Source organism: Triturus cristatus, chromosome 7 (assembly GCF_964204655.1).
Source record: "Triturus cristatus chromosome 7, aTriCri1.1, whole genome shotgun sequence".
Taxonomy (NCBI): Eukaryota; Metazoa; Chordata; class Amphibia; order Caudata; family Salamandridae; genus Triturus; species Triturus cristatus.
This window is the reverse complement of record NC_140590.1, coordinates 997,999,841-998,015,673: the sequence shown is the minus strand read 5'-3', so window position 1 is coordinate 998,015,673 and position 15,833 is coordinate 997,999,841. Positions and strand designations below refer to the sequence as shown.

The following is a 15,833-nucleotide window of genomic DNA, read 5'->3' as shown; positions in this document are numbered from 1 at the left end:
GGAACAGAACGCAATCTATGCTTCCTCTTAATTTGTCAAAGGAAGACGTTGACGGCATTTCAACCTGTAATTCAGTAGGTCATCATCAGGAGAAAAAAAACAAATGTTGAGAGCAACCATCAAGGTTAATCTGAAATTGAAAACAATGGAATGTGTGGGTGTAACAGATTACTCAATACAGACAAATTGATTGAACATAACACAAGACCAATCAACTAGGTGTTGTGCATGTCATGATAGTTGTGCAAGGATAGCAGAAAATTAGATAGTAATAAACACCATACACCAACCTATATACTACTAAATTTATGTGATCAAAATTATAGTTTAATTTATCTAAACATATTCAGATGACTGTTAAAAAAACAATGCTCCGAGGGATACCCAAAGAAGTGAGAACAGGGTCACCATCTTCAATAATCTATCCCCAGTGTGAAGAAATTAGGGATATTATGCACCAGCATTCTCCAGCTCGAAGGAATTCAGGTGATAAGAGAGACACCAAACACTAGACCTGGTCCTGTTGTCGTCCCCACTGAATTTGTAATCGATCTTTTGACAATTTCACTGACTCACAGTTATTTTGAGTTTGATGGACAATCCTATCTACAAATAAAGGGGACATCCATGGGGGCTTCTTATGCCCCAAACTTTACCATACTGTTTGTAGATGATTTAGAGAAGAAACATGTATACAACAGTGCTGCTAATCCTTTCTTTAACAATGTGCGCCACTGGAGAAGCTACATTGATATTTTTTTCATTTTGAGGGGCTATGATGTATCCCTATCTGGTTTCATTGAATGGTTGAACTCTCGTTCACCTGATCTGAATTTTGCCTCCAAATCCAATAATGAAATGATTGACTTCCTGAACCTTACTAGCATGTGCAATGATGGCAACCTAGCAACTAAACTCTACACTAAACCAACGACTTGCAACACCCTACTTCAATATAAGAGCTACCATCCTAAGGGTTGCAGTAAAAGAAACTGTAAATCCCGAAGTGATTACTTCCATGAAGCCAACATTTTGTCCCAAAAAATTGGAGGACCGTGGTTACCTTTTGTACCTAATGAAAAGATCTCTAAAGAGGGCTTAGTATAACCACTGTGAATTTCTACTCAGTCCTAAAACCCAATGGAGAGGGTAGTGTGTGTGTGACTACTTTTTGCACGCAGAGTAATGCCGTCACTAAAATTGTAAAAAGACATTCATCCCTGATTCAATCGATAGGTATCTCGGATGAGTTACTGTTATTCTCTTTCAAGAGAGGATGCAACATAAAGGACCATTTGGTCTGTGCCTGTGTACCCAAATCCAGTTGCCCAGATTTGGCTTCTGTATGGGGTCTTAACTAAACCGTTGGCCACTTTAAACGTGGTAAATGCATTAAGTGTGACTCCACAACTAACACCGAACAGTTCCTACATGCCAAAATTGTTCACAGTTTGAGAGATCATAATAACTGTAACTCTGAGAATGTGGTTTATGCACTCTTGTGTCCCTGTGACCTTATTTATGATGGACAGACAACTCAAAAAGCTTTGTAGAGCATGGCCACTCAGTGAATGGACTCATATGTCAGATTATTGAACAGATACTGAAACCAGTTAGGGGTGTGGACATTCAGATTATGCTGAACAGGACAGAATATCCCTGGATTTTTAAATGTGATGGCATCAAGAAAGGTCTTTACACACTGGAGGAATATAATTCTGTGGTTCTATATTAATGCTAAGGAATATGATTCGGTGGTTCTGCATTAATGTTCCTTCTATTCTAATCCCTGAACCATTGTTGCTATAATAATATTGTGTGGCCCCAGATTCTAGGGGGTGGGGCTGCCCCGGTTTGTTGTAATCAGGACAGTGAATACCAACACCAGGAAGTGACATTCAAAACGACAATCTAAATTACCTGGGGAGTTGGATAGTGTTGTCTACTAGAATAGTTTGAGTAATTTGTGTCTGCTTAAACGCATACAAATGCATTTTTGCCCATGCAAGACAATCTGCTGTTTCTATTCAATTATTTTTTTTCCACAGAGCAGATGTAATATTTTGGATAATATAAAATACATAAGTTGACACTTAATGTATTTTTCATGTTTACTATGTTATTTCGCAACTTTTTGTTATAATAACAGACCTAGGATTGCAGATCTAGTCTTACAAGGCCGAAACATAAATATATAGAGTTGACTCGGTACGAGAAATATTGCACATTTTGTTATTTTCAGTTATTTCATATGGCACTTCCTAGGGTTAACATCAACTGCCTGATTTTCATGCTGTAGACTAGGAACTCTAGGCATTTTTCCTGTGTCCTAAAACTTGGTTTAGACTATTGCAGCTTCTGGTGAAGGTAAATAATATCAATCCTCATTGTTTTCTCCTTAAGTTATGTCCCTGCTAGATTGTGCTTTAGAATTTGGATAATGCCTACAATTGTGTAGATTTATTGTGGGTAACCCTAATTGTTATAGGTATCCCTCGTTAATATGGATCTAACAATTCCCAAGACCAAAGTGCTGCGCTTCTCTGAACAGAAGGATGTGATAGATCCAATGATGATTTTGAGTGACACAGAGTTGTGTAATTAAACTTTACCCTTGCAGCATTCTCAAAATAATGTGTGGCTGTTTTAATGCTTAGGGAACACCTGAAAGACTCATCTTGCATTTGATTGAAGAGCATTCTATTGTGGACCCAACGTACATTGAAGATTTCCTGTTGACGTACAGAACATTCCTTTCAAGCCCTTTGGAAGTTGGAGGAAAACTTCTAGAATGGTTTGAAGTTGACAGCCTCAGGGACAAGGTTAGTTTGCACTGTTTTTGGTCTCTAATGGTTTGGTCTTTATATAAAACATTTTGTTATGAACTGCTAATGTTGTTCCTATCTTCCTAATTTTCACTGTAAATGGAAGTTGGTATGATAACAGTTCAGTAGAGGACATCTTTGTTAACTGGCTGGAAATGTTATATTAGCCCCAGGCCTCCGCTGGAAACTTATGAACTGCCGGCAATCTTGCCTCTGCACTAGCAAAAATGCTGCAATTACAAACTACTGGTAGATTGTGTGCTCTACGTGCTAAATGATGACACTGTTAATCAGAAGTCTAGAAGTAAACCTAGCTGCACAATCAAGCACATGTTTGAAGTCGACATTCTGTGATGCTAGAACATGCCAGAAGGTTTACTTTCAAGTGAGATCATGTCATTTTAGAGAATTGTTTCAGAGATAAATGGGGACCAACTCTACCCTGTATTTCTCATAAGTGCACTCGAACTGTATGAACATCCAATTGCAGTGTCAAATTGGGAGAGTTACAAAGGCAAAGAACAGCAGATGCAAGACTGTTGAATCTGGCTTCAGGTTTTTTCCAGGAAGGAGTATCAATCCGGTTAGTAAGGGCTGCTAGCCTGTCTGTTGGTCAAGGGTGACACATGTATGTATGAGTTACTTCCTAGCGAAGACACGCCCATTGATTGTTATCTGCTGCTTACTAAAAGCAGCAGGTACCACTGCCCTTCATTCAACCCTACTATCTGTTGTCCTTCTGTAGCTGCATGACTATTGTGGCAGGAGGCTAAGAGCACCATCAGTAGAATCCGGGCTCTCCTCCACTCCTGTGCAGACTGCAACATTTAAACTAGGACAGTTGTTGCTACTGGTCAGTTAATTCCCTGTTAAAGCATCATGACTAGGGAGCCCACTTTGTTAATCGCTTAGTTACTTGTGCACTTGTTTACATTGGTAAATGGCTATTACTGGTATTATTGGTATCTTTGCTCTTGCAACAGCACTTGATGGAATATGTCTATAAAGTATGAGCTGAAAGGATGCTATAATGTATTGCCACAGCTGGCACTAGGCATCCTTAGTCTATCTAGCCCTCTTGTCAAAGCTGGAGAGTTGATTAACATTTGAGTTTTTTGAAGTGTTGTCATGTGCTAAACTTCAATACTCTTAATTTGTCTATGAATGCACCACGTTATAATAATGTAACAACTACCACAGAAACGTAACAGTTTCAAACATGAACCTACTAGAACATAACAACAAAAGTTGTTTTGACACTCATTAAGCAATATTGAGGCAGATTTAAGTGTTATCAACTACTATGAAAGAGCCAACCTAGAAAAAGGCACTCTTTCTCTCTCACACATGCACCATTACAGCATGAAACAATCGCCATAAAATACTGCACAACTGCTGTCAGAAGTAACTCGCTCAATACCATACTGAAACAAGCTTCCGTGATTTAGAAAGCCTCCCATATAATACGAACATTCCACTGTTTTCATTCAAACACACATCCACTGATAAATGCAAGTGCATAGAAAAATAGTCTTTCTGACTGACAAGCATGAGCAGATCTACCAGTTTACACATCTATAATCATGTAAGGTGTTAACATGTACGTCACCGCACAAACACAAATGGAGCCCCTCAACCCCACATACCTCCACGTTTGCTTGAAATCACACACAATTCAACATATACCTGTATAGCCAAACATTCAAGCATTCAAATAAAACCAGAGAACCCCATTGTGTTGCAAAATAATATATGTAACCAATAGATATATATTCTGTACTTTCTAAAAATACTGTCACAGCAGTGGATCCCAAACAAAAATTAGTTGCAAGTAAGATTTCACGAATGTAATGTAAAGTTATCACATTTTTGTATACTTTACAATTACGTCAGCGTACGTTTGTGTGAGCAGAAAAAAAACTGGTCCTCATTCTGTGGCCCTTGAGTGCTCAAAATGCTTGATGGAGGGTCCCAGTGGCGATTAGAAAGGGAAACTAACCTGAGTAAGCAGTAAAATGTTTACTATCAGCCCTGCTGCGCCCCCACGTATTTACATCCTGCCTCCGTGATTTTTGTTTTTATAATAATACTTGGAAGCACAGACTCCAACTATGTCTAGTAGGAAATGTAAGGAGCCAGCAGGGCGGGATAGCAGCATCTACTAGGTAGGTAAGTAGAGAACACATTGTCAGAAAATAACGGTTTTTTCCTCAGAGATGGGTGCGTTTATAATTCATGGCCGTGAAAGTCTGCCTAATGCGCCACTCCAAGGCCGTCTATTCATCTATTGCACGGCTTTTTTCCGCTCCAGGCAGAGCCCTGCTTGAAAGGCTGACCTAACAGTTTTTTATGGCAGAGAAAACTGCATAAAACTGAAGTCTCAGTGCTCCTTTCCTTTCGAGCATAGGACATTTTGTGTAAGCACTTTTGAGCGGTCCGCCGGGCATTAAATGTGACAGACTTGCTGAGGTGAGTAATTTTTGCAAAGTAAACACGTGGCTAGAAATTGGCAAGTTCTGCGCCATTATGAAACACGAGTTGCTCTCTATTAGCCTGAACTGCTCACATTCGTCGTTGTATTTTCTTTTCATTAGTAAGTTGTGCGGTCAAGAATGTTTACCCACCTGCCAAAGGCAGACGCTAGGGAAATGTCCTGCACTTCACACCCATGATTTTACCACCACCCAGCATCCCTTATTCTTGCTGAATGTTGAACACCCTTCAGTAACAGGCAGTGCTTATTTTGTACCGGTGGTTGCAGATGTTGAGCAACATTACTCATTTTTAGGCACTGGGAGTTATTGTTCAGATGTTGTCCAGAAAGCAAATGTCAGAAATGGTTGACTGGAAAAAGACGTGAAAAAGAAAAACAGTGCGAAAATGAAAGAAACTGGATAATAAAGAACAAGTAAAACTGAGATAAAGTGATGGGAGGTGGAATCAAGGCCATGTCGCCTTAGAATTAAACAACTCTGGCATAATAGCAACGCCTCGCGGTTAGGAAAGTTGTGCCCCTGCATTTATTTATGTATTGATTTGCGTATCTATTTATTTATACGCATAAACCACAAGTACATCAAGTCAACACGCCATAGTAAGACTGTACGTACAGACTTGCCTCATTCCTTTTGCCATGAAGCTATATATGTACGATGGTTGAGGCCTGCGTTGCTGCATTATGCTGAATTTGTTTTTGCCCTGCTGAGTAAGGAGTAGTACAGAAACAGTACTGGATGCGGGTAATAATTTAAATGAACGAGGACAATATTAATTATAACTGTGAATGTTATAAATTCGACTTGCACACTTTATAATTCACACACCTCATTTTAAAGAACATTGAAGTTGAACAGTGCGCCTAATTTAAACAAGGTGTGTCATGTTTCAGTAAAGTGTTTTTTCCTGCAGGTTACACGGGTAGTACTGCTCTGGGTGAACAACCATTTTAATGATTTTGAAGGTGATGTCGCCATGACGCGATTCCTAGAGGCATTTGAAAAAAATCTGGAAAATGCGGTAAGTCAACTAAAAAAAAAAAAAACAGTTTTCTTAAATGTCCTTATTTGGTCCTTCCTCCAATGTAAGTTGGCGATGCAAGTGAGCAGAGCGGATGTATGACAGAGGCATGCATTGATAAACCATGTGTGCCGCTACCACAAAGCCTGAACCACAAATGCGTCTTAACCACTCATTCCTTTACCACTCAATTTTGTTGTAAAGGCATGAATGGTAAGGGGGTTTGCGCAGCTAAGGTCGCCACTACTCCGACCCCCCCCCCCCCCCCCCCCACCCTAAGCCCTAAAATTCGAACCCCTGCCCTGAGGCCTAAAACCTGCTGTGCCCTTAAAACTACCCCTTCCCCTGCTCTGAGGCCTAAAACCATGCCCCTTAACATATAGTAACCCGACACCCGTGCTGTCCCTAAAAGTACCCCAACTCTTTCCACTGCTCTGAGGCCTAAAACCATGCCCCTTAACATATAGTACCCCGACACCCGTGCTGTCCCTAAAAGTACCCCACCCCTTCCACTGTCCTGAGGCCTAAAACCGTACCCCCAATTTTTATGAAAAACTACCCTGATCCCTCACTCTGAGCCCTAAAACCGCCCCCCACTCCTAAAAACACTCCCTCCCCATCCCACCCCTAAAATCTACCCCCCAAACGTGGCCCCAGCCTCAGTTACCTGTGCGTCCAGAGCTTCCTGTTCTGACGGTTCCCCGCTCATCCTGAGCACTAGAGCGCCCATTTGTAGCCTGATTTCAATGCATTGATGTTTCCTTTCCCATTGCACATGCCTCCGTCTTTATTCGTTTTGCCCTCCCGTACGCTCAAACCCCCCCCTTGCTTGTTGTACTTCATATGCCTTTGTCCTTTTCTCTCAACCGTTGTCTCCTTCCGGTTTTCCTCTCTGATGCCCGTGTGGTGGTTGAAATGGGAAAGAAGCGCAGGTATTCGGTCTGCCACTTAAGGGACATTTCCCCCCAGTTTTTTGGCGTGTGAATGAGTAACTCGTGCTAAAACAGACTAATCCTCCAGATCTGCAGCCTTCAGTGGTAGTTTGAACATGCCCAGTCTCGTTTGATGGTTAGATGCGCGCTTTACACAACATAAGTTTTTTTTATGTGGTTCGTTTGTACATTCATAAAGCGTGGTTCATGCGCTGTTTCACTACTTTATTTTTGTAACGTTGAAATCATATAACTAGATGAGGTAGTTATAAAGATAACATGCTGCACATACACAGAATGCATTTCCTGGGCCTTCGATTTTTTTCTGAATATCTGTGCTTCCAGTTGTGTCTAGTACGCCAGTATTGATATTAACTCTCCAATCACTTGTGCTGATGATGCTCATGCTAAGTATCCGTAATTGTTGCTGTGTCCTGTCCCGCAGAAGATGAAGGGCCACCTCAGGCTGCTGAACATCGCCTGCGCAGCCAAGGCCAAGTGGCGGCAGATCACCCTGCTGAAGCCGTCGCGGGAGTCCCCCCTCAGTTTCAGCTTCCTGGGCGGAAGTGACCGCGGCTTCGGCATCTTTGTGGAGAGCGTCGAGGCTGGCAGCAGGGCCGCAGAGGCTGGTTTCAAACGCGGCGACCAGGTAAAACGCACCTCATGAAAGCCCTCAGCAAGCAGCAAGATTCCATCGTGGAGCGACCCGCCCCCCCGCCCCCCAGAAGCCACACTTCAGGGCTTGCAAACTCGAGTGTTAATAGCGTCACGTTGGATATTTCCCCTGTGCTGATTAGTGGCAAACTAATGATAAAGTCTTATCTGTTAATTATGGTAATAAAACAATAAGTAGATGTGACGTTTATTGTGAAAAGCAGAAGTTAATCATAGTCATGTCAGAGTCCATGATTATTAATCGTTGTCAAAGCCTGTAGACCAGTATTTCGTTACAACTTCGTTTGGTGTGCAAGCGTTTCGGTGGTGGTTACCCCCCTGTCCATATAAAGCACCCTGGACGTAGAAGATTTTTTCATTGTTAATTAAGTGAAGTTTTATTGCGTGTAACTAAGTTTAATCACTGCTGTATCCAAGCCTTTTGTGACTTTGCATAATGAGCATGCATGGTGAGATCAGTGTGCAGTGCCTCTAGGATGTCCATTTTGGGATTAACAGATCTCACCTTTTTTCTTTTTTTAACAGATAATGGAAGTCAATGGTCAGAACTTTGAAAACATTACTTATGCAAAAGCTCTTGAAATCCTAAAGAACAACACACATCTTTCTATCACTGTGAAAACGAATATTTTTGGTGAGTCTTTTTAACCCACTGTATGTGTTAAACTGCATAAGAGCCTAAAGGGAGGAGCCAGTAATAAGAAAAAAGATGATAGTAATAGGACGTGTGAAAACAAGGTTCATGTAATTCAAGTAACTGGTGTTGCTTATTGTAGATCACGATGAGCATGCCGGGCACTTACTGTCAACACGCGCGTGCAGGCTGAAGGACCGAGTTTGAATGCCCACAGCCATAAGCCAGCTTTATTTTGTTTATTGTAACCCCATTTCGGCTAGTTGCAGGTGCATGGACCCCAGCACCTACTGCGTTGCAGGGTCCCATAAACCACATGGGGGCTTTCTTGCATCTGAAGGGGCATGCTTGCTCATTGCCCAGCAGCGGCATCATTACTGTCTCTAGGCAAGTCTGTGTGGGGTGTGGACAGTGCGAAAAAAGCGTACACTTTTTACGAACAATAAAAATGCAGATTTTTCTCACTCGACTGTGTCAGGAAAGTCCTGTTTTATTGAGGAGGCGGGTATTACACTTCCGTTCGTGCCAATCAGTGCTGGAATGGGGGGGAGGGGGAAATGACTCAAGCCATAAATTGGGGGGGGGGGGTTAAAAGGTGTGGCTGAGTACAAGGGGGTTGAGTCATGAGAGGAGGAACTTGCTAAGCAGAGTCTCGCAGTCAATTTATACATTTACTTAAAAAATAAATCTGCTGCAAAGAAATTGGCAACAAGGGAAAATGGCATCATAACTCGGATCTAGCTTAATTAGTCACAAAGCGGCTGCATGTTAGAATACCTTACAGGGTCAAGAGAACTGTTGCACAGGTTTTTGTTTGCCCAGCAATTTTGAGGCGAGATTATAATAGCAGTAAAATAACTCCGATGGTCACTGCAGTTCTGGGAGAGTTCGGTGTTTTGTCCGCTTATAGTTTCGACTCCTAAAGTAGCATAGAGGCTTAATGTGCACAAGCAAAGTACATTGTATTTAATGCAGATCACAGATTTGTATTTTATGTTGATTGGTAAGTGGGCTACTCCTTTTGGCACTGAGGTCATTTAGTTATTTCCAGTTAATAAGTTGCAATTCTTCTATTATAGCATAGTGTTCTATTTACTGGCATCAAGGAGCTGCATGCAAAGCTGCAGGCAAACTGCACGTCATGGGTTTAGATCCTTATTTTTTTCCTGAATCTGTTATTCTAAGATTGCAAATAAGTGTTCCTTTGGGAAGTAATAGTCTTGTTAGTACAAACAACCCTAATCACTGTTACATTTTATATCCTGACTTTGTGCATCTCCGGACCATTCAATTTTAACATATGTCTACCAGTATAGACGATGTGTGATTGCTACGCGTTATAGCCCTCATTGTCTTATTTAACAGTTCCTTACATTAATTTGCACACGTGTATGATTTATTGTGGTTGTGTGTGATGTAAAGCCCTCTGGCACCCTTTGCTGGGATGAGTAGTGCTATAAACAGATAAAAAAAATGTGTAGATGCTAATTAAATCATTATTTGTGTAATTACTAATTCACACAGATAAATCTTGCATTTTTGCAATGCTTGCCCATCACCTACATAAGGGCTTGAACAAAATCAAAACCCTCATTCCAAATCTTGTTTCTTTAAAGTACATGTAAAGTGATAAGCTGTGTGCCTTAGTTTCCTTGCTTTACATTTGCATCTAGGTGTTGGGCTCTAGATGACTCCCGGCCAAGGTGATACTTGAACCAAAGGAGGGCTGATGGCACTTTAAATCAGACCTTTCTGTTGTGCCCAGCTGGATGTGAAAAGTAAGAATCCCCCTGTGCTGCCTGCAGGTTGCTTCTCCGAACGGAATGCAGGCAACCTGCAGTGCTGGTGAATTATGGTATTGGAAAATTACACCAGGAGAAATTCAGTGGATTTCCTTTGGTCAGCTGAACCCTAGATCCTCGCCCAGAAAAAGTTTTCAGCACTGGTGTCAATGAATGTAGATGTGGAAATCTGAAGACACGCGCTCGAGGCCTGGCTATGTGCAAGTGCATCACTGTTCGATAGTCTTCCAGAGAGCTGGACTCTTTGGAGCAAGGCTTTAGAACAGCACAATGCTGGACAGTCGATACTCGGCTACGTCGGAGATGCTCTAAGTTAGCCGGAATGAGTAGCCATTTTAACTTAACTACAGGTCGATATAAAGCGCTCACTTCACGTAAACAATTTTTTCAGTGTTTTAAGTGGGCCAGTACTGTCGGGTATTGAGTACTTGCACTTTTTCATTTTTAGAGGGAGTGTACCTGTACTTCTCAGCAAAGGTGCAATATTTTCAGTTGTGGAGTACCGCTACTACTTAGAAGGAAGCGGGTGCTCTGGTATTGAGTATCTGTACTTATTTATTTGCTCCATTTCAAGCACTACTTGTTGTATTGTGGTGTTTATTGGCTCCCCCGTTCCCTCCCCTTTTTTCCCTACTGATCAGTCATATCTACCGTGTTTCGTAGCTTTCCCACGTAGTTTGCGTCCTGCAGTCTCATCGCCGCTCCGTAGTGTGTTTTCTTTGTTCCTTTGGAGCTGCCACTGCCTGCTTTACGCCCTGTGGCTCACTAATCTTGGCTTTATTTTTCCAAGTCTGAGACTGGTGTTTTTTTCTGCATTAGTTTAGAACACTAGATTTTATTTATCGTGTTGCATGTAAGATAAAATGCAGAGGAGGAAGAGCTTCAACGATATCTTTCTTAGATAGTAGTAGCAAGAAAAGATATTTGTTGCTCACAGCTTGGTATAAAAGGAAACCGCAAAGTAGAAAAAAAGGGCCCATCTTAAAAAGGTTGTTCTTTTTTCCTGGCCCTCTTGGGGAGCGGTATGTGGCAGGTGTGTGATGAGTGAAGGCCTGCAGATCAGGAAGAGGCAGAGTAAGTCCTGCCCGGTTGAAAGGAAGAGGTGGATTATGAAGATCCAATCTTTAACGAGTGCTTTAAAGCAGGCGAGGAAGAAAGTGCCATTATCCGAAGACGCAAGAGGTTCAGGTTCCCTAGTCAAGACACCTGCTCACTCCCTAAATTGATGCAATTTACATCTGCGAGTGGGGGAGGATTCCGGATAAATGTTTCAGGCCCTATTTTGTTTGTTTAAAACTTGCATGAAGTGTCTATGCCACACACACTCTTCCTTGATTGAGTTTGGAGCAGATGCACATCGGAGGCACTTAATGCATGTTTCTGCTTCACTTTAGTGACCTGGTTGATCTTAAGATTGTGGCAATCGTATCCAAATAGGAGCTTTTTGTAGTTCACCTCAGAGAAAAAACAAGCATTGACAAAAACAATTTTGACTTTCGTATAGTGAAATGTGTAAGTTGTATCTTAATGCGATGGATAAATGGGCATGGCTGGGAAGGAGCAAGCACTATGTTGCCACCGGCAGTGAGAGATGAGGTTCATGTGGTCTTTGGGAGGAGTTGGAAGTATGAAAGGACTTATACTTTCAAAAGGTTAAATGCATCTCAAAGCAGTAACAAATAAACAATCTTCTAGTGTAAAAAGTGGGTTTCTGCTCCCTTTCGAGCTATAGATACAGTCATGCCCATGGAAAACTGGAGAGCGGGAGGGTGTCGGGTGCCGGGAGATCATTATCCTGGAGAAACCTTTATCACCTTTCAAGAAGCTCAGGACACCTTTGGGGTCAAACCAGCCCTCTTCTTACACTATGGCAAGCTAGAGAGCTTCGCGGGGAGGTAAGGAGTTATTTCCCTCCAGCACCACGGCCCTTGGAGGTATTAGAAGGCCTAATTGGGTGGGGGGAGGGGCGCTATTTAATCATGCTTCTTTACAGGATCCTCAGGGGGGACTGTACTAATGGCCATTGATAGCACGAGGGGCCTGGGTGAGAGAACTGGGAGATCCCATTTCAGACGCTGATTGGGCTTGGGCGTTTGTCTTGTCTGAGCAGTGTCTTGTAACAACAGTTTCAAACTGCTGCATTTTCACTTCCTGCACCGCTTCTGACACCTTATAAACTGAATTAAATGGACCCTAGTAGGGGAGTGTATGCACTGCGTGGAGATGGGTGCTTCTTTTCTCCATTTGGCTTGGGAATGTGCCAGGGCCAGTCCTACTGGAGGCAAGTGTTGTCAGGTATTCAGAAAGCCACTGGGATGGTGATTCTGCTAACACCGCTCGCTTGCTTATTGGGTGTGCTGGTTAGACCCTGGGGAAGAAAGATTCCTTATAAACTGGCACAGCTGGCCCTTTTCCTTGAGAAACGTTGTGTGGCCATCCGGCGGCTGGGCACTGAAGTTCTGCTAGTAGCTCAGTGGCTGAGGGACCTGTTGGAATGGGGGGTGGAGGAGGAACAACATATGAGAATGTCATGCACAGACTAAAGGGTGGAGGAGAAAGTATGGCTCTGGGCATAATTCTTTGGGAAATTCAATGAGGATGGGGACTCGAGCGCTGACAATACCTCTGAACTAAGGTATAAATATGTTGATCAGTGTTACCTTTGCTTAGTTTATGGTTACCGAGCGAGAAATTACTGTATTCCTTCTTGAATGTGTTTGCTGGATGACTAGGTTCATTCCACATTTAGCTCTATTGTATGTAATGCTTTACAGTTGTGGCACCTATGGGTGACGTTATTCCATGTGTGTAACCATGTTTGCTTTGTATTCGCTGGGATAATGTGTGTGAAGCTGTACTCTAGCACTGTATGTGTCTTTGGGTTTTTTGTGTATATTTTTCAGAAACTAATAAAGCATAGTTTAAAAAGAGAAAGAAAAATGAGGTTTTTGTTATGCACAATGTCCAAGCAGGATTCACCACTCTAGTCAGGGTAAGCTAGATACACATCAAAAGATAACCTATGCTCACCCTCTTGTAGCTTGGGACAGCGCAGTCAGGTTTATCTGAAGAGGCAATGTGTTAAGTATTTTTGCACACCACCAACACCACCACCGCCGCCGCTTAGGGGTTACTTGAGTCTGTTAGACAAGGGTAGATCCAAAGTTCAGGCCGACCGTGATGTCTACCAGACTCACGCAAGTCCACCTGAAAAAGAACCTTGGATGGAGAAAGCATCGACGTCGAAGGCTCGATTCGTCTGTTCTGATCCACTCAGGCAATGAAGGCTTCGACTAACCCCTTTACGATGCCGGCGTTATGTCCTCGAGCCGCACTGTCCGTCGTTGAGCTGGCCATAAGGCGATGTTGACGATAGGCTTCTGTGTTGGTGTAAAAGGGCAATTTGTCAGTTCTGATCGCTGCAAAGTCGTCGCTGCTCTGTACAGCAGAAGTCACCTTTCAAGGGCCTAGGACTGGATTGGCACCACTTGGCAGGGCAGAACTCACGGATGGCAGAGTCCAGGTGCTGTGCCAGGAAGTCTTTGATGGCCCTCAGACTTCAGAACAGAGGCAAGCCCATGGAGTCCCTTTGGGTGCAGGTGAGATGGGTACAGTCCTTCTCAGCAGGACAGAGATCAGCAAGCAGCAGGGCAGCACAAAAAATCAGTTTTTCCAGAGCAGCAGTCAAGCAGAGTGGCAATCACTGTAGTACAGCATTCTTTACTCCTGGCAGAGTTCTTCACAGGTCCAGTAGTGTGCTGTCTTGGTAGGATCAGAGGCCCAGTACTTATGCTCAGTTGTGCCAGTGGGGGTGACTTCAAAGAAGGGTCTTCGAAGTGCATACAGGTCTTTTCTTCCTAGCCCTAGACTATCAGTAGGGGTAATCAGCCCTTTGTGGGAAACAGGACACTGCCTATTCAGGTGTGTCAGCCACCCCTCTCTTCCTGCTGAGGAAGAGCTATCAGAATACAGATGAATTCGTATTATCTCTGTGATGCTATTGATCACAAATTAATAAAAATCTGTTTACAAAAAAAAAACAGAATACAGATGAATTCCTTGTCATACCCATCCCTTCCTGTGTTTGTGGCTGTCTAGAGGAAATGCTCAAAGTGTAGCTGTCACCCACCCCAGACGTGTCTTGGAGACGCTGCAAGGCACACAGAGGAGTAAGAGCAGAGAAATGCATACTTTCTAAAAGTAATAAAGACACAAATGATGGATGGAATGCGGAACAAATCAAACATTCAGCCCCAGTCAAGATATCTGGGTTAAAGCCATAGTTGTTTTGCTCATGATGCCATCCTCAGTTTAGACTGAGCCATATGCAAATAGTCTTGACCCTGCTCCTCATGGGAACAGTCCAGTCTTAACTGCTAAGCCAAGGCCTCCCTGGACCAGAAACAATCATCCTGGGACCAGTTTCAGGGTATCCCCCCTCATCAGCCAGGTTAGCTTGACTCCAGTGGCACAGGAAGCCTGTGACCTATGTCTGGGCATGCCCGGTGCACTTAGGATGAGAAAGCAAAAGACAAACAAATGATGGACGGCATGTGAAACAAATCAAACATTCAGCGCTTGCAATAGTCTCAATTTGAGCTATAGGCCACTCCCCACACACCCACCCTTACCCCCATCGACTCCCTTCTCAGCATACACGGGTTCCCCATTTCCCTTTCTATCCAGTCTACCCTCCATCTTTGCCACTGAGTCTCATGCCCCTCACCATCATATACTGAGCCCACAGCCCTGACTCTGCAAGCGCTATCAACCCAGGGGTTACTTCAGAAATGCGTTTGCTCTTCGCCTTGATTCTTTTCCCTATCGCTACTTATATTTTCAGAGTCTGGCATGAAGCCTCTGGGCTTCCTGGCACACTAAAGCGGCTTCTGTGTTTGAGAGATGAGCGTACCCACATAGGCAAGAACAAGCCCCTCAACCAACTTCAAGGGATGGACCGCCTAGAGAACTAAACACTCTACCTAATGTGCTTTGACCCTGATTCTTCTTTTGTCTGCACAGTCACCGGGTGACTGCTACTAATGTAAGAAATGTTTGTATGACTTTGTATAACAAAATAACATTGGCTAAATACTGGTAGGTATAACAGTGGTCGTTAAACGACTCACTGTTGGGCATTGCATTCTCTAAAGCACATTTAAAAAATCTAATTCTTCAAGCACTTTGAGTTTGTAGCTCTGTGGTGGTGGGCACTTTGAATAATTGTGTTACCTACAATCGCCACACTCATTTGTCAGAAGTGGTATTGTTTACAATACTCATTACATGAGCAGTTTGAATACAGTAGAATGTATTTTTCCTTAATGATTTCCATTCTACTTCTGTTTTTCATATGTGGCAGGCTGTTGGTATTCAGCTCCCTTGATGCACCAAAGTGATCTACGAACCAGTTTCTTTAAATCACTGCTTTGCTGGTTCTTGTATAAGA

At 42.9% G+C, this 15,833-nt stretch overlaps 1 protein-coding gene across 6 annotated transcripts in view; it reads left to right on the top strand.

Moving 5' to 3' along the window:
* RAPGEF6 (Rap guanine nucleotide exchange factor 6) overlaps positions 1–15,833 on the top strand; it is an 808,967-nt gene that overhangs the window by 685,534 nt on the left and 107,600 nt on the right. For all 6 annotated transcript variants that reach the window (XM_085618031.1, XM_085618033.1, XM_085618030.1 and 3 more), the window contains 4 exons: positions 2,658–2,822; positions 6,234–6,341; positions 7,719–7,922; positions 8,474–8,582. In XM_085618031.1, coding sequence (XP_085474157.1) covers positions 2,658–2,822; positions 6,234–6,341; positions 7,719–7,922; positions 8,474–8,582 — 586 coding nt within the window. The remainder of the gene's footprint in view (positions 1–2,657; positions 2,823–6,233; positions 6,342–7,718; positions 7,923–8,473; positions 8,583–15,833) is intronic.